Source organism: Vicugna pacos, chromosome 6 (genome assembly GCF_048564905.1).
Source record: "Vicugna pacos chromosome 6, VicPac4, whole genome shotgun sequence".
Taxonomy (NCBI): Eukaryota; Metazoa; Chordata; class Mammalia; order Artiodactyla; family Camelidae; genus Vicugna; species Vicugna pacos.
The window spans coordinates 70,271,595-70,295,778 of NC_132992.1; the positions used below are offsets into that span (position 1 = coordinate 70,271,595).

At 34.0% G+C, this 24,184-nt stretch overlaps 1 protein-coding gene across 18 annotated transcripts in view; it reads right to left on the reverse strand.

The window, feature by feature from the left end:
- The window catches only part of NUMB (NUMB endocytic adaptor protein), a 156,348-nt gene that overhangs the window by 37,083 nt on the left and 95,081 nt on the right, over positions 1 to 24,184 (reverse strand). For all 18 annotated transcript variants that reach the window (XM_031679210.2, XM_031679207.2, XM_031679209.2 and 15 more), the window contains one exon: positions 18,332 to 18,472. In XM_031679210.2, the coding sequence (XP_031535070.1) occupies positions 18,332 to 18,457 (126 nt within the window). In that variant the 5' untranslated portion in view covers positions 18,458 to 18,472. The remainder of the gene's footprint in view (positions 1 to 18,331; positions 18,473 to 24,184) is intronic.

The following is a 24,184-nucleotide window of genomic DNA, read 5'->3' on the forward strand; positions in this document are numbered from 1 at the left end:
TCACTTTGTATGATAATCTCTAGTCCATGCTGTTGCAAATGGCATTATTTTATTCTTTTTATGGCTGAGTAATATTCCATTTATTTGTGCATGTGTGTGTGTGTATACACCACATCTTCTTTATCCATTCATCTGTTAATGTACATTTAGGTTGCTTCCATGTCTTGGCTAACATAGACAGTGCTGCTACGAACACTAAGGTGCATGTATCTTTTGGAATTAAGGTTGCATTTTGGTCATTGATCCATCAAATTAATTTTTTTTATGTGGTGTGAGGTAGGGATCAAATTTCATTCTTATTCAAATGGAAATCCAATTTCCCAGTACCACTGGGTGACAAGACAGTTCTTTCCCATTGAGTGGACTCTGCATCCTTGTCAAAATTCAACTGGACATAGATGTATCAGACTAATTTTTATTTATCTTATTTGCTTCTTCAATCTGAGGATTCAAATAGTAGTTTGAATTAATTCATCCTCCAGTCTAAACCTGGAACTCCCATTAGGTCTGCTAGTGCTACTGGACTTTTTAATGTGTTCATCCATGTTTCTTCACCTCTTTTTCATATTTTCTCTTCAGAACCTTGTGCTGCCTTCTGGGTAACTTTATCAAATTTATTTTCCAGTTTACCAATTGCCTTTTCAGCTAGGTCTAATCCACTATTTAATCTATCTACTAAGTTCAATTTCACTAACGATATTTTTCATTTTTAGAAGCTTAGACTTGACTCTTTGTGAAATCTGTCCATTCCTTTGAAAACTTTTTTCCTTATGGTTGAATTCCTTTTTTTATGTCTCTAATAGTTTTATATATACACATTTTACAGTCTCCTTTACAGTCTACTATTTCAACTTCTTAGAGTGCTAATCCTCTTGTTGACATTTATTGTAGAATCTTTTGTTTCTGCTGATCATTTCCACATACAATTTATAACTTTTTAAAAATTATAAATTCATCTTCAGTGAAGCTCAATTTTTCTGGGGGAATTCATGCATTTTGGATTGTGGAGTGATTTTTACATTTGCTTCTAAAAAGTTCCCCAGGTGTATTAGTAGCCTAAGGCCTACCGTACACTAATTCGAAGATTCTTACACTATGCAGGTTATAGCATATGAAGTCCAAACCCACTGTTTTAATTTTTCCTGGGAGATTCCTTTTCTCTCTGAAGTGAGTAGAGGCAAGCTTTTTTTGTTTTTTGTTTTGTTTTGGATTTTGCTTTTCTTTCTAGTTCTCTATTTCGTTGATTGTAAAGAGCACTGAAGGTTCTGGTTCCATGCTGCACTCTCAGTTCTAATTCTTTACTTTTTATGAGTTCAGGGCTTTCAGAATGAATGTTAAAAACAAAAGCTCTAGCTCACAAACCCTTTCCCTCTTAGACTGCTCCATCAGCTAGCATGATTTTTGCCTTGCTCTCAAATTTCCCCTTAATTTCTGGTAATTGAAGAGAGCTGTCTTTATTGAAAGCTCAGCTACGATTTAAGAGAAAAAAAGTCTGTTTGTTTGAAAACAGAGTCAGCATATCTAGATATTTGTGTTGGGAGTATTTCTATGTTACCTTAATCCACATTCTGCCAGAATCAGAAGACCTATAATATTTTCCAACTAAACTGACTGGTTTTTCTATTTATTGATTTCGGCCTGTCTTATAAGTAGCCAAAATACTAGAATTTCCTATCATATAAAACATTTTTTTTTGGTTGATTCTCCTGGGCAGATAGACATCCTCTGCAGAAACAAACAAGACAAAAACATTATCCAGATTTACTACATTTATAGTTTTTATTTATTTTCTCACTCTAAGGTACTTATTACCATTTCTAAATCAGTGTTGAATAATAATGGTGTTTAAGAGCAATCTGATCTTCCTTCTGAATTTAATGTACCTGTTTTACTATTATGCATGGAGCTGGGATAGTTTTTCAATCATTTCAAGAATGTATTAGAGCTAGTTTTATTTTGCTAAGAAGATTTATCAGAATTGAATAACATTTTAAACGCTTTTTAAAAATTGAGATGTAATCCACATCTCATAGAATTAACCATTTTAAAGTGAATAATTCAGTGGTATTTAATACATTCACAATGTTGTACAATCACCACCTTTATCTAGCCCCAAGACATTTTCTTTACACCAAAAGGAAAATTGTACACTAAGCATTTGCTTCCCATTGCCCCTCCTCACAGCCCCTAACAACCAATAACCTAAATTCTGTCTTTATGGATTAATTTATTCTGGATATTTCACATAAATGGAATCATACAATATGTGACCTTTTGTGTCTCACACAAGTATTTCATTTAGCATACTGTTTCTGAGGTCACCACACTGTAGTATGTATGGGTACTTTATTGCTTTTTATAACTGAGTAATAAGTATTTCCATAGTTTGTTTTTCCATTTTTCCATTGAGGAGCATTTGGGCTGTTTCCATCTTCTAGCTAGTGTTATTAATGTGATGTCACAGATATGAGTGTACTTGTATTTACTGAAGTACCTGTTTTTTATTCTTTCGGTATACAGCTAGCAGTGGAATTGCTGAGCCATATGGTAACTCTATGTTTAGCTTTTTGAGGAGCTGCTAAAACACTTCCCACAGAAGCTAAACCATTCTGTGCTCTCACTTGCAATGTAAGAGGGTTCTAGTTTCTTCCACATCCTCATCAACACTTGTTTTCCTTTTTGTTTTCTATTTTTTTAAGCAGAGACATCCAAATGGGTATAATGAGTTACTTTATTGTGGTTTTGGTATGTATTTCCTTAATGACTAATGGTGTTGAATATACTTTCATGTGCTTGTTGGCCATCTGTATATCATCTTTGGTTCAAGCCCTTTACCCATTTTAAAATCAGGTTCTTTTCTATATTCTGGATACTAGACTTTTACCAGACATTTGATTTCCAAATATTTTCTCCCAGTCTGTAGTTGTCTTTTCACTTCCTTGGTAACACCCTTTAATGCACAAATTTTTTTAACTTTAATGAAGTCCAATTTATCTAGTTTTTCTTTTTTCTTGCTCATGCTTTTTGGTGCCATAATACTTAAGCTGGTCATGAAGGTTTACCCCTATGCTTTCTTCTAAGGAATTTATGGGTTTTAGTCTTATATTCAGGTTGCTGATCCATTTTGAATTAATTTTTGTATGTGGTATGAGGTAGGGTCCAGCTAATTTTTGGATATCCAATTGTTTCATCACCATTTGCTGAAGAGACTGTTCTTTCCCCACTGAATGGTCTTGTACTCTCGTCAGAAGTCAATTGGCCATAGATGTTTAGGTTCATTTCTGCACTCTCAATTCTATTCCATTATTCCATACATCTGTCCTTATGCCAGTACTACAATGTTTTCATTACTATAGCTTTGTACTAAGTCTTGAAATCAGGAAGTGTAAGTCCTTCAACTTTGCCTGCATTGCAATGATAAAGTCTTTTTCCTCTTAGGCCCATCAATGTGATGACCTATATCAAATTTCCTGTTACTAAATCGTTTGTGAGCTCTTGAGTTAAATCCTACTTCGGTCTTTAGTATACTTTTAGATCTCTCTCTTTTTTTTTTTTTTCTGCCTACTTTTTCATCTTAAGTGGAGTTGATCTGTGATCTTTTGTTTTTGTGCTATTTTTGTTAGGCAGTTGTATCAGGATTTTGTTGATGTCATTAAAATTTTTTGGAAACTCCTCTTTTTTTCTCCTATGTGCTCTGATATAGTTAGTTAGCATAACAGTTATTCTTCAGGGTTGTGAAAGAATTGACCTGTGAAACCATTTATACTCAGTCTTTTGGGGGAGATAGAGAAAGATGTTAAAACCCCAAAACTATTTCCCTCATGATTAGTGGCCTATTTAACTTTAATGCTTCTTCTTTAGCTAATTTTAATAGTGTATATTTTCCTAGAACATCCTTAATCTAAATATTTAAATTTATCAGCATAAATGACACAGTATTCATATACTTGAGTCTGCGATTGGGTCTCCCCTCTTTCTTATCTCTAGTATCATATATCCATGTTTTCTTTCTTTTTCTTTGTTAAGGTTCATTTCTAATACTATCTCCAAATTATTTAATCTCTTTCCACTTTATATTAATAATACAATGAAAAAGTAGGGATTTATGATCTCTGAGTTGCCTTTAGGTATTAAGAAATTAATACAGGTTTCAGAGTGTTCCAAAGGATTTTATTCTGTCATCTTGATTGATGCAACTGGTCACATATGGGTATTTAAGCCAAGGAAAAAAAGGAGGGAAGACTTGGGAGGAAGAAGAGAACAAAAATATCTCATATATGGACTCTTAGTTGCATAATCTATTTTAGAAATATGGAGATGGAAATCAGCCTTGTGTCTTCCTAGACTATGAGAAAAACATTCCAACTGAAAAAAAACATTACTGAAGAGGTCTCTTTTCTTCTCTGAGACACTATCTCACTGAAGAGTTGCAGCTGATTTATGCTTTAATGGCCAAAATATTTGACACTGGGACTTCCTTTGTCCGTATAGCTTTTCCAAATTCCCTCTGAGTAAGGGACTTTTATTCACAAAACTGTAGTTTAGAAAAACTAGTATGTGGAATTTCATTCTTGGATGAATTAAGTCATTTTTCCTTTTCTTGAAAAGAATTATTTAAAAAGTACATTCTCCCCCTGCTTTGGTACTGTTATCCATAGAGAAGAAATACAGAGCTCTGATGTGACAGACTGTACAGTCAGCAGTTCCCAACATTAACAAAAAGTGACATAATAATCATTAATTTATAAGAAGCTATAAGGCATATTATCATACATACATAGCCTATGTTATACAGAAAATATAGGACACAGATGTGCAGAACATGACATCAAACTTGTTTGGGGTCTTTAATCAAAAATGAGTAGTTAAATGAAACTAAAATGAACAACCTTTAAGTACAAATCTGTAGTATAGTTACATTTGAACAAACGATCTAAACTAAGCATATATATTAAATCAAGTCACATAAGTTTAAAATTTACAAGAACTTAGAGAGATTAAAAAACTTCACTTTCCAAATGTGACACCAGATGTCAAAAAAGTTAACTGACTTAGATAAGGTCATATAACTAAGTAAATTAACAGAGCCAGGAATAGAACTCTGATTTTTTGAGTTCCAGGCAGAGCTATCATCATTCAACTATCTCAACATTACCTCTGCAACCCTCCTCTTTAAATAATGACCTATAGTTTATTACGCTTACATACATTAACTTAACGGTGTTCTTTTTAAAAAAGAGGGTCAATCAAATGGGGGAGTCATCCATTTTGGTCATACTGCCTGTGGTTGAAGTGTGGCCTGATCTTCCTAACAGCGTAATATTTTTTTCATAAATGAAATTACCCTGCCTTTCCTAATTAAACTATACTACTGCTAGCCAAACAGTAAATATGGGGAATTCTGCTTTATAGAAATCTTATAGCTGATAAATGAAGGGATGACAGAATTGGAGTATCATCATTTTACAACCCTTAATGATTTAATAATCACAGTCAATGATCATCAATGAGTCCTGTCACCACAAAAAGACAGATAATCAGCTATTATGTGCTTTATGATAATAGTCCACACCACCAATGAAGTATTCCTGGAAAAAAAGAAAAATCAAAACTAAATCTGATCAACTCTCTAAAACTACTAATCCACAAGAACTACACGAAACAGAGGAACATGTTAAACAGAATGAGTTTTAGCATTTTCAATTTGCTGAGGGGTGAAGAATGAGAGTTCAGGATCTACTCAAAGATAGGTTCCAGTGAATACTACAGCCTCTCAGATGGAACACCTGGAGAAGTATGCCCTAGGAGTGGAAGTAAACCAGAGGGAGACAGAGCCTTGCCAAAACTGTAATTCAGCCTCTATTATGTTAATACAAAACCTGGCAAAGGCATTATAACAAAGGAAACTAACAGACCAATCTGTCTCAGAAATATAGATGTCAGATTTCTGAACAAAATATTAGCAAACGTCATCCAAGCGATATACTCAAACTCAATTTGATCATGATAGATATGGATCAAGTTGAATTTATTCCAAGAATGAAAGGCTGGCTGACCAGTCAAAAAAAAAAAATCTAGTAAGTGTAATTTACCACCTAACAGAATTAAAGATAAAAACCATATAATCATTTCAATATGTGCAAAAAAAGCTTTTGATAAAAATTAGTTTCCATTTATAATTTTAAAATTATTTCTTAACCAAGAATAGAAGGGGACTTATTTAATCTTTGATAAACTGTGACAGGATCAGGAATGAGGCAAGGAGTTTTGGTATCACCAGTTCTACTCAGTACTGTACACCAGACTCTGACAACTGCAATGAGGGAACAAAAAGAAATTAAAAGTATAAGGAGTGGAGTGTAAGAAATACAACTATAATTATTCACAGTACATATAATTGCATTCATAGAAAATCCAAAAGAACGTACAAGTAAATTACTAGAATTAATAAGTGAGTTTACTGGCAAGGTCACCAGATACGAAAGTCAACTGTTATCATTTTGCAATATATACAAATATCTAATCATTGTTTTGTACACCTGAAACTAATATAATGTTATATGTCAATCATATTTCAATTTTTAAAAGTCAACTGTATTTCTATATTAGCAATAAGCAGAAAATGAAATTTTTAAAAATATATCATTTATAACAGATGCAAAACTGAATGTCTGATGATAACCTCCATTCACAAATTTACTCTTCTACCAACAGTCTTCCCCAAAACAACATATGGCAACTCTACTCTTTCAATTGCTCAGGATCAAAACTTTTGCACCATTCTTGATTTCTCTTTCTCTCGTGATACTTCATAAATCTAATCCATCAATAAATGCTATCATCTCTATCTATAAAATACATCCAGAATCTGAGGCCTTGTCACCACTCCCACTACTACCACCCTGACGTTAGCCACCATCATCTTTTGCCTGGATTTTTGCAGTGGTCTCTATACTGCTCTCTCTGCTTTCATACTTGCTCTTCTACAATCGATTCTCAGTACAAGACTCAAAGAACCTTTTAAAATATAAGTCATACAAAGTCATTCCTCTGCTCAAGACTCTCCATTGGCTTCCCATTTTACTCTAAATAAAAGTTAAAGTCCTTAAAGTAGTCTACAAGGCCCTACACTAGTAGTTTTTCAAAGGGAGGTTTAGGAAATGTATGGGGGCATTTTTGGTAATGACTGGGAAAATTACTGGTAGGTAGTGAGCAATGGGCCACAGACAACAGACAGCCTGCTTCTTGTATGACATTTCAATTCCCTACTGGACATTCACTTGTAATAGATTAAAAAACCTACTTGGAATTATTTTAGATTAGATCCTAACTCCATTTCACATACACACAGTATTTTTTTGCACAAATGCAATTGCTGTGTCAATCAATGGGAAGACTGTAATCTGGTAAGAATTTTTACCACAAGTTGTTTACCATTCCAGAAGACACTATCACCATTTGCAATCCATTTGTGCTATACGAGTTACCGATATATTATATCAGTCTGTATTTGCAGCTATCTCATTCTATGTAAAGATGTACTACGTTAGGTCTTTTAGTATAGTTATGTTCATTTTACTAAAAATTTCTTTTGTTTCTTCTTTGTATATTTAATTATGTAAGCATAAGCAGGTTACACTATGTATACATTTTATTTAGTAAGGTATAAGGAGTATAAAATATCTGTAATAAAAATGCAGCTGATAGGTCTGACAGTATTGGAAAGTACTAAGCTACATGCATAACCGGTCACCCTGCTAATTACCGGATCTCATCTCTACTTGTGCCATCTGCTCTGAAAACACTGGCCTCCCTGTTGTGCCTCCAACACACCAGGTATTCTCCTGCCCCACAGCCTCTGCAGTTGCAGCCCCCTCTGTCTACAATCTGCTTCCTCAGGAACCTGAATGCTTGCTTTCTTACTTTCTTTGGGTCTTTGCTCAAAAGTCACATTTTTCAGCGGGGGTTTCCCTGACCATACTAATTTAAATCTCACCCTCTTCCCTAACCCCTACTTCCCTTTTTATATAGCAGGTACTCTGTATATATTTAATTGTTCATTGTTAACTCCCACTAGAATGTACACACTGTGCAGGAATTTTGTCTGTTTTGTTCCCTGTGTTCCCAGTGCCTAGAATATTGCCTGATACACAGCCGGCACTCAGTGAGTATCTTTTGAATATATCAATGAATTATGGACTCATAAAGAAGAAAATGTAACACATTACTTATTGCTACATTAATAAGAGTCATAACAATGAAAACATTTATAATCAACTCAAGACAAAGAAAGGGAGACAATTTATGGTTGTAGGACAGAATGTAAGTGTTACTGACCTATACAATGTTAAAAATAAAAGGAAACTATGGCTGATTTAAGTCTTAAGAGAATAGGCTGATTTAAGTTGAAGGTAATAAAGGGTTTTAGTATTTTTACCTTACATGGCAGTGGGGAGTCAAGGGGTACCATCTAAAATTAATAGAATAGAAACTTTACAAGTATAGGAAACCAAGGGAAAAAAACTAAAAATAATCTAATCCCAAAAGTCTGAGTGGAGAAGGGACAAAGAAGAAGGAAGGGCAGGATGTGTGGGATAAATCATCCTTTCTCTGCTTTCTAGTGGGGAATGGATAATAAACACGGGGAAACGAAGAACAGACAGTAAAACCATATTGTCTAAAGAAATTAAAATATTACCAATGGGAAGCAGAAATTAAAACAGTTAAAAATGTCACTGTGGAGTGGGACTAGGGGTAGGGAAGGTGTCATTTTTTAGCCACAAGCATATATCACTTTAATGAAAAAAAATTTAAGTTTAAATTATATTCAACACTGTTTTAGTGAAGTAATTTTTCATTAACATATTATGTTATACAATTATAATATAGTGCTTAAAAACACAACCCTCTAGATCTAGACAACTGGAGTTCAAGTCCTGGGTTCAAATAATCAGGTATTATCAAGGATTCCCTAACAATATCACGTAACAGAACTCTTAACTGCATCTTACGTCACAAAGAAAATAAATTCTTAAGAGTCACTGAACAGAGTTGAAACTTCTTTGCAAAATATACAGCAAATCATGAGTAACTAAAATGCTTGGGAAGAATAAACCATAAAACATTTCACAATTTATGTTACAAACTGGTATGAAATATCTCATTGCTCTGATCCAAGGACACATTTTCCCAAATTTTTAATGTTTCAGAAAGAGCAAATTATGGCATAGTTGTCATTGCCAGCATGCTAGCAACCTTAGCTGTGAGAACAATGTATCTGTTCAACTAAATGTCACTTTAGTTGATTTATTTCATTATTACTACACACAGCTGGACATTAACTTAAGTTTTATAGCAGGAGGCAGCTTTGAAATAAAACATTATTGTGCATGCAGAAGACTGTTACACTCAGGCAATAAAATTATAAGCAGCAGAAAATCTCTTGGGATAAACAGAATTTTTAAAGGTAGGAGAGGTTGGTGACCAATGCTTAAGTAATTCCTCAGGCATCAAACATCTATATTGTAAAAGCTCTGGTTCCTATTTAAGAGAAGATATTTAACTTGCAGTGTCAAAAAATCAATTAAGGGAAAATAACCTAAGAAATAAGAAATGCAGATTAAAAACTCCAGTATTCAGTTGGCATCTAACCAATAACAAGAGCAGCAGCAGTAAAACATTTATGATGCACTCACTACATGACAGTGTTGTGCTTTCTCACGTACTGTACTAATTCAATTTTCATAACACTTATACTAGTTTTAGTACTAGTCCTCATTTTATAGATGAAAAATGGAGGCACAGAGAGGCTAAGCTATTAATTGGCACAGAGCAAACTCAAACTCAGGTAGTTTGGCTAAAAGCGTATACTTTTAGAGAAGTCTAGGTGTCTCTCTAAAACTTTATTACAGAGTCACTGAAGGACAGGAAGCAGGTAAGTGACATAACTGTATTTGCAATTTAGGAAGATCACTATTACAGCACTAAAATAATAATCTGGAAGGTCTATTCCTTCCAAGGAAGAAAGCAAGAAAAACAGTCAAGAGTTTTTATAGTACTCTAAGGGAGAAAATAAAGATGAGGACCTGATTAAAGCAGTGGCAGTAGGAAAAGGGACAGAAAGATCAAGAGGAAAGATACGTAAGATTAGGTATGATACAGTGACTGGGGCTGGCACTGCTAGTTGCCTACATGACAGCTATTCTTTCAACTGGTTTCTCTGCCAGAAGAACCGGTTTCCAGACTGAAAACACTAAATAACTGCTTCCTGGATTTTTCTTACGACTATGAATTTGATTTGATTCAATCTTAGCCAATGGAAAGTAGTGGGAAGTCTCTGTGTATATGCTTGTAAAGACCTGTCCCATTCTGATATAAAACATATTCATTCCCTTTATCTTTTGATAATAATGAGTGAGGGTATAAATTATTCTTTAATTGGATTGTTAGATTTGGCTTATTAATATTTTATCAAGAGTTCTGTGTTATATCTATAAATTTAGTCTGTAGTTTCCTTCTTTGATGCTCTGTCAAGTTTTAGAATGATATTTATATATATAAAAAGAATTGGTAAGCTTATCAAATGAACTGAAAGGCTTTGATGAACAGATAAAGCATGACTTTTATCTCTTCATTAAAGGCTTAATAGTATTCCCTTGATATAACATCTGTGATTATTTTCCCATTTTACTTTTTACTTTCTGCATGTGTGCATTTTTTCCTAATACATTATATTTAGCAGCTTTTAGTTTGGCCTAACATTTTGCACCAAAATCTTCTGAAATCACAGATTATTAAGTGTAATAGGTTAAGTAAGCCACAACTAGCCTCTTAGAAATACTGAAATAGTAAGAGCTCTATATTTTGTGCCATGACTATATGGTTATACACAATAAGAAAGGCCTGTTATTAAAATATTACGTTATAACTTCTAGCACAATAGCAGTTCTTATCTTGAAAAGGATTGGGCCCCTAAACCACTGGTAGACCACTTAATACAGCAAAACGTTGGTCTAGAAGGTAAAAACATTCAAGTCTAGCATTCATATGCTCAGCTCTCCATTTGGTCTCTTCTGTTTATAATACCAGCACAATTCCTGGTTTAGGTTTATAAACCTAAACCAAAGGGATAAGAAAGTCCCTCCATCTCATTTAACAGTGAATATTTACTGACAAAATAGTAATTAAAATAATTAGACCAATTTATACTAATAAGTATAAATTCTGTATCCAGCCCCTTAATCTCTATCCTTCCAAATTTGAAGATAACATAACCTTCAGAATCTACGTAACAGAAGGCCCATTTTTGCATTCTTTATATTCTACATAATCAGAGAATTAAGATTTTAATTACAAGTTAGAGGATCAGGGAGAGGGTATAGCTCAGTGGTAGAGTGCATGCCTAGCATGCATGAGGTCATGGGTTCAATGACCCCAGAACCTCCATTAAAATAAATAAATAAACCTAATTATCTCCCCCTAAAAAAAGTTAAAAAAAAAAAAAAGAGGATTGATGAACTGTTTTGGATTCCACAAATTTATTTAACAGCCAAAATTAATACAAGCTTCTTAAAATACAATGTTAATAGGCAATTACAGGTAGATTCTTACTATATCACTTTAGTTGATGAAACATACTATTTAAATCAATAGTTCTCAAATTATTTGGTCTCAGGACCCATTACACTGAAGATGCCAAAAAATTTTTGGGTCAATTCTATCCACTGATAATTACTATAATAGAAATTAAAAATAAGAACTTTAAAAATATTTAATTTGAGGGAGACAGCTCAGCGATAGGGCACACGCTTGGTGTGTATGAGGTCCTGGGTTCAATCCCCAGTGCCTCTGTTAAAGGAAAATATAACTTAAAATTAAAAAAATATATTTAGTTTTAAAATAATAAACCCAATTACATGTTAACATAAATAATATTTTTAATAAAATTAACTATATATTCCACCTCAGAAAATTACACACACACACACACACACACACACACACAGTGGTACTGTTTCACATTTTTGCAAATCTCTTTAGTATCTGGCTTAATAGAAGAAAACTGAATTCTCATATTTGTATTTACATTTAATGTGTTGCAATATGTCATTTTGGTTAAGTATATGAAGAAAACCTGGCTTCACACAGATATATAGTTGGAAAAGAAACTACTTCAGGATCCCATGAAAAATTTTGGGAACCTCACTTTGAGAACCACCAGATGAAGTTTTTATAGGGAACATTTCACTTTTAACATTAAAATTTTCTCCATTAAAAATTATATCTGTTATACTAGCAAATGGAATTGCAAGTAAAGCTCTGAAAGCTACTTTACTCTAATTAATCACTACTCTAATAAGTTATTATACTCACATAAGCACTAATATATTTATACAAGGCAGAGCTCAAACCAGTTGTAGTTTCATTTGATTAATGTCTAGTAACTGCATTTCTATTTCTAGTAACTGAATATTCTTTTTTTAAAACATTTTTATTGATTTATAATCATTTTACAATGTTTAGTAACTGCATATTCTATATTGTCCATTCTCTAGAGTAGTTATGCCATTGTCTTCAAAATCTAATTCCATAACCTTTCTCCTCACTCTTCTACAGATGTCTTCACTTCCCATTTCCTTGAGAAAACACGTCTTTAGAATAGAACTCCATCCATCTCAATCCACCAACACTATAAATTTAAGTGCATATACCCTGTTTTCTACCTTTGTGACTGTTAAAATAAAAGCAGCATCCTTCCTTCAGTCTAAAACTAACCTACTCTCCAAAGAAGATGTAGTATAGATATACACTATTACTCAGCCATAAAAAAGCAATAATGCCATTTGCAGCAACATGGATGGACCTACAGATGATCATATTAAGTGAAATAAGTCAGAGGAAGACAAATACAATTTGATATCACTTATATGTGGAACCTAAAAAATGATACAAATGAACTTATTTACAAAATAGAAACAGACTCACAGACACAGAAAACAAACTTACGGTTATCAAAGGGGAAAGCAGTGTCAGAGAGAAGAGTTAGGAGTTTGGAATTAGCAGATCGAATCACTCTATATAAAATACGATAAGCAACAAGGTCCTACTGTATAGCACAGGGAACTACATTCAGTATCTTGTGATAAATCATAATGGGAAAGAAAAGAAAACAACCACAAAACGAATCCACTCTTTACATGCCTCTTTGTAAAGACCTGTAACTATCTTAAGTCTCTCCCATCTTAAAAACAAAATTCAACATAAAAGCAAACCACCAGTGATTTACAAAATTTAAATGAGTATATTTCATGGTATGTAAATTATATCTAATAAAACTTAAAACACACACACACACAGTTTCTCGGCATCACACCCTCTTTGTTACTCTGCCTTTCTGCTCACTTTTGAAGACAAACTTTTTCATTAAAAACAAAATTTAACTGCCTTCTTGAGGTATAACTGACATAAAATAAACTATACATGTTTAAAGTATACAATTTGCTAAGTACCCTAACCAGAGAAACCATCATCACCATCAGTGTAACAGACAGCCATTACCACCAGAAGTTTCCTTGTACCTCTTGAAACGCTTCCCCCTCCCACCCCTCCCCAACCTCACACAAACTTGTCTGACAAACTTCTTGAATTGGTAATCTCTAGACTTGCTCTCTCCTTATTTTGTATCCATTCACTCCTAAATCTAGACTACATCCTCATGACTCCACTGTAAGTCACCAAGATTTTCAAATATTTAATCTAATGAAGTTGGATTTCTTACTTGATCTCTTTATAGCATCTGACCACTTTCTCCTTTCTTGAAACCTTGGCTTCTGAGACCACATTCTCCTGGCTTCCCTTCTCTCTGGCTTCATTCTTATTTTCCTTTGAAGATATCTATTTTACTGCCTGTTGCTTCTAGGTTTGTCCCAGGCCTTCTTCTATTTTTTTTTTTTTTAATGTACAAGTCTTGATTTTATTTTTCAGCCTGATGGAGGCCATTTGTCTGACCTATGGAAAGTTTTTTTTTTTTTTAACATTTTTTACTGATTTATAATCATTTTACAATGTTGTGTCAAATTCCAGTGTAGAGCACAATTTTTCATTTGTACATGAACATATATATATTCATTGTCACATTTTTTTCTCTCTGTGGGCTACCATAAGATCTTGTATATATTTCCCTGTGCTATACACTATAATCTTGTTTATCTATTCTACAATTTTGAAATCCCAGTCTATCTCTTCCCACCCCCCGCCCCCTTGACAACCACAAGTTTGTATTCTATGTCTGTGAGTCTATTTCTGTTTTGTATTTATGCTTTGTTTGTTTGGTTTTTTTTTTTAGATTCCACATATGAGGCACCTCATATGGTATTTTTCTTTCTCTTTCTGGCTTACTTCACTTAGAATGAAATTCTCCAGGAGCATCCATGTTGCTGCAAATGGCATTATACTGTCGGTTTTTATGGCTCAGTAGTATTCCATTGTATAAATATACCACTTTTTCTTTATCCAATCATCTGTTGATGGACACTTAGGCTGTTTCCATGTCTTGGCTATTGTAAATAATGCTGCTATGAACATTGCTATGAACATTGGGGTGCAGGTGTCATCCTGAAGTAGGATTCCTTTTGGATACAAGCCCAGGAGTGGGATTCCTGGGCTATATGGTAAGTCTATTCCTAGTCTTTTGAGGAATCTCCATACTGTTTTCCACAGTGGCTGGACCAAACTGCATTCCCACCAACAGTGTAGGAGGGTTCCCTTTTCTCCACAGCCTCTACAGCATTTGTCATTTGTGGATTTTTGAATGATGGCCAGGCCTTCTTCTATTCTCACTTCCCCTAGGCAATGTCACTTACTCGTGACTTCAACAATCATTTATATATAGCCAACCCTCATTATTCGAGGATTCCATATTTGCAAACTCACCTACTCACTAAAATTTATTTGTAACTTCAAAATCAAAGTTCAGGATGGTTTTGCAGTCAGTGAGGATCTGCATGTGCATGTCTGGTATGTACCTCAAAAGAAACTCATCTTCTCTACCCCCAAACATGTTCTCCTTCCATGAGCATGCCTGCTACCCTACTAGTTGCCTACATGGGAAACTTTTTATACCAATTTATGACTAGTTCAGAATTTAGTGGTCTCTAAGACAAGGCCAGATAAGACATCATTTGCCAGCTAACTTTGACTAAGGAAATGCATCTATTTCTAAGCTATGGAAATTTTCAGGTTCTGATTCTCCTTTTCTACCCTGGGTCACCTGTACATAAATTTATGGGATCGGGTGGGATAGGATGGGTCAGGGAAGGAAGGCAGGTAAGGGGAGGGCACAACATAGCAGACAGGATGAATGTCTTATAGAAAGGATTTCAAAGGCCATTTGGAAAAGACCAAACAAAAATGCCCTAAATAAGCTTCCCTACCCACGTAAGGTATAACCTTGTATCTTATGTGTTTATCTTTAAAGCACAACCCAATCAGCTGTTTCTTATGACAAACAAGAACTACACTGAAAGATTTTGAACCTTACTTATCTCATACAAAATACTTTACAGCTATGTATTTCATAGCCAATAGAGTGCTTCAATTAACTCTACTACAATTATTTCAACACTGTATACCAGCCTCTTAGAATCCTGTGAATGAAAAATTTTAAAAATATATATGCTTATTACAAATATGATATATGCTCATGAGAAGAAATGTCACTAGTTCCAAAAGATATACATAGAAAAGTAAAAGATTCCTAATCTTTCATTCCCATTCTGTAGTTGAGTTACCTGTGTCATCTTCTTACAGATTATCTCTTACATGTATACGAATATATATGATTTTTCTTTTTAACTACAAACAGAATCTTTCTATATAAACTGTTTGTTCTGTACCTTGTCGTTATCACTTAATAATGCACCAAAATCATTCTTCTGTAAGCACATGCAGAGAATAAGAATATTCTTTCAGTGTTTCCTATATCAATGATCATCACTTCTATTGGTCTGGGACAATAAATGAGGTATCAACCTTACACCCTAGTCCAGCCTACCATTATCTCTCCTTGGATTAGGGATCCTTCACTAGACTCCTTGCATCCACTATCGGCTACCTCCAAATAACTGCAGCCAGAGTCCCAGTTTGGGAAGATGAAAAGGTTCTAGAGGTAGAGCTGATGACTGCACAACAGTATGAATGCTGTTAATATCACTGTACTGTACACTTACAAATGGTTAAAACGGTAAATTTTACATTACGTATATTTTACCACAATAAAACAAACAAATAAACAAATAATGAAATACACACCATTTAAGGGTTACCCCTTATTCTAAAAGTCCAAAATCCTTAACATGGCCTACAAAGCTCTGCCCTACTACTTCCCACATTCTTCTCATATAACTTCCTAAACTACAGACTTCCTTTAGCTCTTCAATATCATTCCTTCCTCTCACCACTAGGGTCCATGCACATACACTTTTTATAATTTTGAAACACTCTGCCTATCTTTGCACCTAATTCATTCCTACTCAGTCTTTAGATATCAGGTCACTCTCTCAGGGAAGCCTTCCCTGTACCCTAGTTTAGGTTAAATTTTTTTTGCTACATGCTCTTACAGAACCAGGTTCCTCTTTTTAAAAGCACTTATCTGGGTTTGTAATCATGTACTATTAATGCAAATATCTAATTAAAGTCTGTCTCTCCCACAAGGAGACTCTAAACTCCCCAAGAGCAAGATGCTTATCTGCTTACCATTTAGCATTTGTCTGGCACGTGATAGGTGTTCAAAATAATTTACCAAATATGTGAATATAGATCTACCTTATTCTTTTTTTTAATAGTGGCAAAGAACTCCACTTAATGGATGTCATGATTTCTTTATCCAATCCCAGAATTATGGCATTTAACTTATGTCCTGATTTTTGCTATTACAAACAATGTTAGAATGATCACTCATGTCAGTATTTATCTATGAATGTATTTAAATGTTATTCTTAAGAGTAAAACTGCTGGTCAATGAAAACTGCATTTAAAATTTTAACTGATATTTCCAAATTGCCCCCCTATGAGGTTGCACTGTATACTTCAAGCAATCAAGAATGTCTAAAAGTACCCACTTTCATATACTTAATACTCAACTTGTGTAATCAAAATGAACCTACTATTTTGCTAGGGGGGAGGGTAGTAGAGAAGAGTGTTAATTTTTATGTAAGAGAGGTGTTTTTTACTTTCATATTTTAATATAATACTAAGCATATAAAATTAAATATTCAAGTTTATTATTCCTACAAAAGAAGTTTCAGCAAACAAGTTGCATAGACAAAAAAGCTAAGTAATCAGGAAAATGTTTAGTTATTGACATATGGTGGAAAATTTGTGTATTTTAAAAACCATGTATCATTTTAACCTGTAGATTCTAAAAATCACTTTTCCTGTCACATAGATTTTTTTTTCTTTCTGAAGCTTTAGTCCACATTTCAATAAATAATACTGAGGCAGTAAAATGGAAGAGAATATCACAATAAGAATACTGACACATAAGAATATTATAAAAAATAGAGAAAAATACTAACACTTTATATTAAATTTTTTTCTTCAAGATATTAACATTTTGGTTTAGTTCCTTTTTTTTTTTTTACCTATACTTAATACATCTCACAGCATATTTATATAATTACTGTAATTGCTTCTTTTCACTAAACAGTAGAGTATGGACATTTATTCTTTCCATGACCTTAATTATAAACCCTTCTTCTCCAGTTTCAAGTAGCAGTAACAAAAAGCACCTGCATGGAACTTCCTTCTCTAGAGCTTCACTATGTTCTTAGCCTCTTTAAGCTTCCATTTTCTGCTCTGACAAATGAAGGCATTAGTTTAAACGACCTCTGTATGATTAAAAGTCACAAGATTAAAGAGAAAATCTCTTTTGATTTAACTCTTCTGATTTAAGATTTTCTAGAACACACCAGGCCTGTATTTAAGCAGACTCCTGCTCCCTCTGCCCCACCACTTAGTAAGCATATCCCACTGAAAATACTTTGATTCTTGATAATTCAGGATTTACAGATATTTCAGGATTAGTATTCTCATCAAAAGCGATCTTATTTGTAGTGATTCCGTATTATATATCAGAAATTCCTGTTTAAATATAAAGAGAAAACTCATTCATTATAATCTATTTTTCTTCTTACTAATTCTACCACTGAAGCAGAATATAAAGGGATTAACTTTTAGAGTGTTCTTTTTTAACTGCCCCAATTAATGGAATTTCACATACAGTAAACTGTCAAAACTTTTCCACATCTAGAGTTACAGAAACATGAGCTCTTACCTTAACTGGAAAGCTACATTTCCCAGTACGAACTCCTTCTTCATCTGTCTGCCACTGATGTGGACGACTGGCCTCTGGAACATAAACATCTTTCTTTCTCCTAAAACTTTGCCGTAGTTTATTCATTTTAATTTTTAAAACCTGCAGATAGAGTAAAAGAAATGTGAAAACAAAGTTATTATCTTCTCACATAAGTTAAAGTTTAGATTACTATGCTAATTAAAAAAAACTAGAATCCCAAATTAAAGAGTTTATTTTGGGGGGAAATGAGCAATTAGTATACTTTCTCTTAGGGTAACTCTAACTTCACACAAACAAATCATTTCGCTTTCTGAGAAGACAATTAGAATACTAGTTCTTATAAAACGATAACAATCTCTATTAGGATTTGAAGAAATGTTATTCTAAGAATTTTCAAACATTTTTATAGTAATAATCCAATGAGTATCCCCACTCTCAAATTCATTCTAACTCCTGAATAAGGAAATCTGTACATGCATGCCAAAATTATAGACTGCTAGCAATTTCTGAAAATATTCTGAAAACTTTCATCTTTATTAGGATAAAATCATTCTGAAATACTGAAATTTGGGACTCTTGTTTGCTTACTATTAGAAGGCACTAAGCAAAGCAGGGACTAGAAAAGCCTTTTGATAGAATATATTTTATAAAAAGAAATAAAATAAAGTTTCCTTTAAACATATTTACCTCAGTAGTGGAGTGTGTGCTTAGCATGCATGAGGTTGCGGTTTCAATCCTCAGTAACTCCATTAAAATAAATAAACAAACAAACCTAATACCACCCCCCAAAAAACATAAAAATTACACATTTAAATAAAATACATGCTAAAAAGAGGTAAACAAAAAGTTTAAAAATATTTAAAGAAGAAAAAGTTCTACCAGGATTAAATTCTTCTAAAGAAGAAATTTCTTGCAAGCAGTATAGTATCAGAATATAATTTCATATCTATACTCGTTACAGACACAAAGTGATCTAGTAGTTTTTAGGGACAAAGGTCCAAGTCTCATTGTTGACTCCGTAAATTAAAAAGTATTAAGCTACAGTAAGTGCTTTTGTTTTGTTACTGGAAGAGGCACTTCTCTAATGCTTTCAAAGGCACAGTAGAAATCACAAAACTACAGGGAAGGAAGATCTATCTGATAAGAAACAAAGAAGCATTCAAGAGCCAAGTAAACATAATGAATAAGTGTCCTTTTATACAGTAAATCTCAAAATCTGAAACCAGTATCTTTAGTTTTCTGTTAAGGAGCATTGCGGGTTTAAGCACCTCAACCAGCCTAAAAAGAGATCTTAACTCGAGAAAATGATGTGCCAAAGCTATATAAAGGGAATATCCTCTCTGTCAAGAGTGTTAAATAGCAAAGTATTGAACATTAATTCCCACATGACACCAATGAAAGACTTGAAAATCAAAGTTTGCATTCTGAAGGAAATCACTTTGTATTTTGAAGTGCATAATACCACAGCAGAACTATTATCAAATTAGCTAATTTACATAGTCAAGCCAATCTTACCACATATCTTCTTAAAAGGTAAAAATTCTGACAGATGAATGGTAATGTAAAAATGCCTGGATTTTCTAAAAATGAATTTATTTCTAAATTCAAAGGTGATTTATATGTAGATGACGTAGATATTAAATAATCAAAAGACTGGACAAAAGGTAATCCATTCCTTTGCCTTTAAGTAGATCACTCATTCCCAAACTACCTTAAATGAGTCTACTTTAATCTAATAGACTTTCAGAAACAATTCCACGGCCCTCCCTGATAATACATCCTGCTATAGTCCTTTATATCACATTTTAAAAATACACATAAATGCAAATAAAAGAAAATAAAAAGTACCTACAGCTTTGCTCAAGTTGGCATTCTAAGGATCTTGAGTCAAAAAGCTTATATGACTCCTTTCTTTTTATTTCTCTTAGCAAAAAAGACTACATATCTACCTGGCTGGCCAAGCCAGACACCTGAAAGCCATTCCTGCTTTTACTCTTTCTCTGACCAATAACTACTGATTTTACCTCCTTAGTGTATCTTGAATTAATTTCTCCACCCACCACATCAGTTCTATTCTCCTCATTTTTGTTTACATCATTGCAAAGTCTAGTAACTTAATGCCCTCTTTGCTTCCAAGAGAGGTCCATTCCAATCTGTTCTCCTGACTACCGCCAGAGTGCTTTCTAAAATATAGATCTGACCATGCAATTACTCTGCTTAAAATCCTTGAATTGCTTCACATCACTTTTAAGATAAAGTCCAAACTCCTAACTGCGGCAAACATAGTCCTTTTTCATCTGGTTTCACTCACCAGTTCCGATTCACTTGCTAAGCTCCAGCCATTCTAAACTACTTACAGTTCTCCAAATCATGTATGCCCTCTTCCAGAGCCTCTGTACATTTTCCTTCCTCTGCCTAGGTAACTTTTCCCTATTTGCTTCCGGTTAAAGTCTACTCACCTTTAAAGAGTCAGCTCAGAGCCTTCAAAGAAGCTAGCATTTTTTTTTTTTTCTCACAAGCCCCTATCTTGTCTGAGTCCTTCCATTTCATGTGATTCCATTAACACCCTCTGCTAACCTCTGTTACTGTAGTCATCAAATCTTACAGCAATTTTCTATTTCCCTAATGGTAGACTATGTGTCTTATTTGTTTAAACTTATTTGTTTAAATAGTACCCTTGTATCCTAATACAGTGCCTGTCATATATATGCCATACTATTAATTTGAAGAAATGAAAGATAAAGTAGATTCCATCATATTTGATGATATTTACTAGGTAGGATAAATGTAGACATATAAGACTAGAGAATCATCAGTGTTGGAAGAGACTGCATTTAATAGTAGGCTAACCTCCCATTGACAAAGGAACCACTTTGACAACTCCCCTTAAAGGAAAACATCCAACCTTTGTCTAAATAGCTCTAGTACAAGTTTATTTGCTATTTGGGCAGCTATTTACTGTGGTATTATTCTATTGACCAGTAAGAGAATAGACTGGAAGTTGTCAACCAATTTGGGGATCTAAATATCTTGCCACTTTCACAGTACTAAAATGGTTTGCTATCAGCATTTCTACAAAGAGTATTAGATGTTAGTAATTCTTGAACTATGCTTTACATAGCCCACGGATTTCTACAGAGGAGACCTAGGGACCACTGGTTGTTTTGGAAAGAAAGAGAAGGAGGTTAGGAGGCTGGCCACAACTCAGGTGGGTCTTCAGTTCCCTGTCACAGCTTCAGACAGACAAGCTCTGCTTTCTCTGACTTACATGTTCTCATTCCTTAAATGCTCTGCAAAACTTGACACCACAATTCCAGCTCTCCTTTGTACACTTCTTTCCTTTCTGCCTCCCCGCCCCCAACTCAATATTCTACTCCTCTGGTTTATCTTCTTCACCTCTGTTCCTACTGATGCTTTCAGGGCTTCCTCTACTTTCTCCCACCCATTGAGGGTATTCCCCAAGTATTAGTCCTCGATTGGTGTTCTCCTATTTATACTATCATTCTTGGAGAAATAATCAACACAAACTACTACCCCAGCTATGATCATTTCCCAATTATATTTTTAAGTCTTGCTCCTTTACTCAAATTTCTGTATTTGGGTACACCAGTGTTGCCTCAATCACATTAATTTAAAGTTAAATCATCAACTCTTACCTTGCATTCCTTAAGGGACCACCCTCTGAACCAGTTCATCTGGGTCAGTAAAAACTGTTACAAAATTTACTATGTGTATAAACCTGAAGTTCAGGGGAGAGGTCAGGAGAACTATAAACTCATTATAGGCGAAACTTTTCTTGTGATGATCTCATCATTACTTTATTTTTTAGGGTTAGAGTTAAGATACAGCAAATAGAATTAAACCCAGCACACTCAAACATGATAGAGGTGCAAACATCATTTAACTGGCCAGCATGAATTAATATATCCATACCAGTGATTAAAATTTTGCAATGTTTAATCTTCCACAATCCAACAACTGGTTAAACAGAGTACTAAGGCCAGTGAACATTTCCACTGGTCAATAACAGTGCAAGTCAAGATTTCAAAAGTCTCATCTCTCTCAGGCACAGTTGTTGGCTTCCCGCAGGGTCCCCAGAGGGTTGGCCTGCCTTCATGTGCCTCTGCCCAGTTCCAGGTGGGCACAGCAAGGAGGATTCAACAGTATTCACAAGCTCTCCAACCGTCCACCATGGTCCTGAACGCTGGCCCCCATCGCCACATGTTCCCTCAGTGGAATCAGGAATAGGGGAGACAGCACCTTTAGCAGTGACACTAGTTCCCCAGTAAACGCTAATTAGCTCTTCATCGAACTGGATAAAAAAGCAAGACCCAACTATATGCTGCCTACAATAAACCCACTTAAAACATAAAGACACAAATAGATTCAGAGCAAAAGGATAGAAAAAAAATATACCATATTAATATAATTCAAAAGAAAGCTGGAGTGGCTATATATTCCTTTTCAATAGTTTTCAATAGTTAACTTTTCAATAGTTAATGGAATAAGTAGGAATAAAATCATCAAGAGTATAAACAGCAAGACCTGAATGAAAAACATTATTGGCCAACATGACCTGATTGACATTTATAGAGCACTCTACCCCATGACAACAGAATACACCTTCTTTAAAAGCATGTGGAACATTTACCAATATAGACCATACTCTGGGCCATAAAACAAGTCTCAAATTTAAAAAGCTTCAAGCCATACAAAGTATGCTCATTCTATGATCTCTGATCACAATGGAATTAAATTGCCAAATATTTGGAAACTAAAAAATACATTTCAAAATAGCCCATGGGTCAAAGTAAAATCAAAAAGGAATATAGACAGTATTTTGAACTGAATGAAAACATAATATATCAAAATTTGTGGGATGCCACAAAAGGAGTACTCAGAAATTCATAGCACTAAATCAGGGGTTCTCAACCAGGTAACAGTCTTGCATTAGGGGACAACAATCTTGTCACTAGTGAGATGCTACTGGCATCTTATAAATAGTGGCTAGGAATACTGCTAAACATTCTATAATGCCCAGGACAGCCCCTGACAACAAAGAATTATCCAGCTTAAAATATCAATAGTGCCACTATTGAGAAACCCTACACTATACGTCTATATTAGAAAAAAGAAAGATCTTACTTAAAACAGTGACTTTAGCTTCTACCTATATAAACTAAAGGGACAAAGACATGCAAATTAAGCAGAAAAAAAAGGAAACAGTAGGGATTAGAGCAGAAAGCAATGAAGTAAGAAAATAGAAAAATAGAGAAAAGGAAGCCAAATGCTAGTTTTTTCAGAAGATTTTTAAAAAACTGATAAACTTGTAGCCGGATTATTCAGGGGGAAAAAAAAATACAAATTACCAGTGTCAAGAATGAGAGAGGTGTCAACACTATAGATTTTACAGATATTAAGAAGAATAATAAGGGAATATTATGAACAAGTTTAAGCAATAAATTCAACAACTCAAATAAAATGGAAAAATTCCTTGCAAGTTTCAAACTTTCACAGCTTACTCAAAAAGAAATAAAGGGATAAATTGGGAGTTCAAGATCTGCAGATACTAACTACCATATATAAAATAAATAAACAATAAGTTTATACTGTATAGCACAGGGAACTATGTTCAATAGCTTGTAGTAGCTTATGGTTAAAAAGAGTATGAAAATGAATATATGTATGTTCCTGTGTGACTCAAGTATTGCACTGTACGCCAGAAATTGACATAACATTGTAAACTGACTTCAATAAAAATAAAATAAACTGCACAAACAGCTTCCCCAGAAAAAAAAAGAAAAAGACAAAGTAACAGATAACCTCAATAAT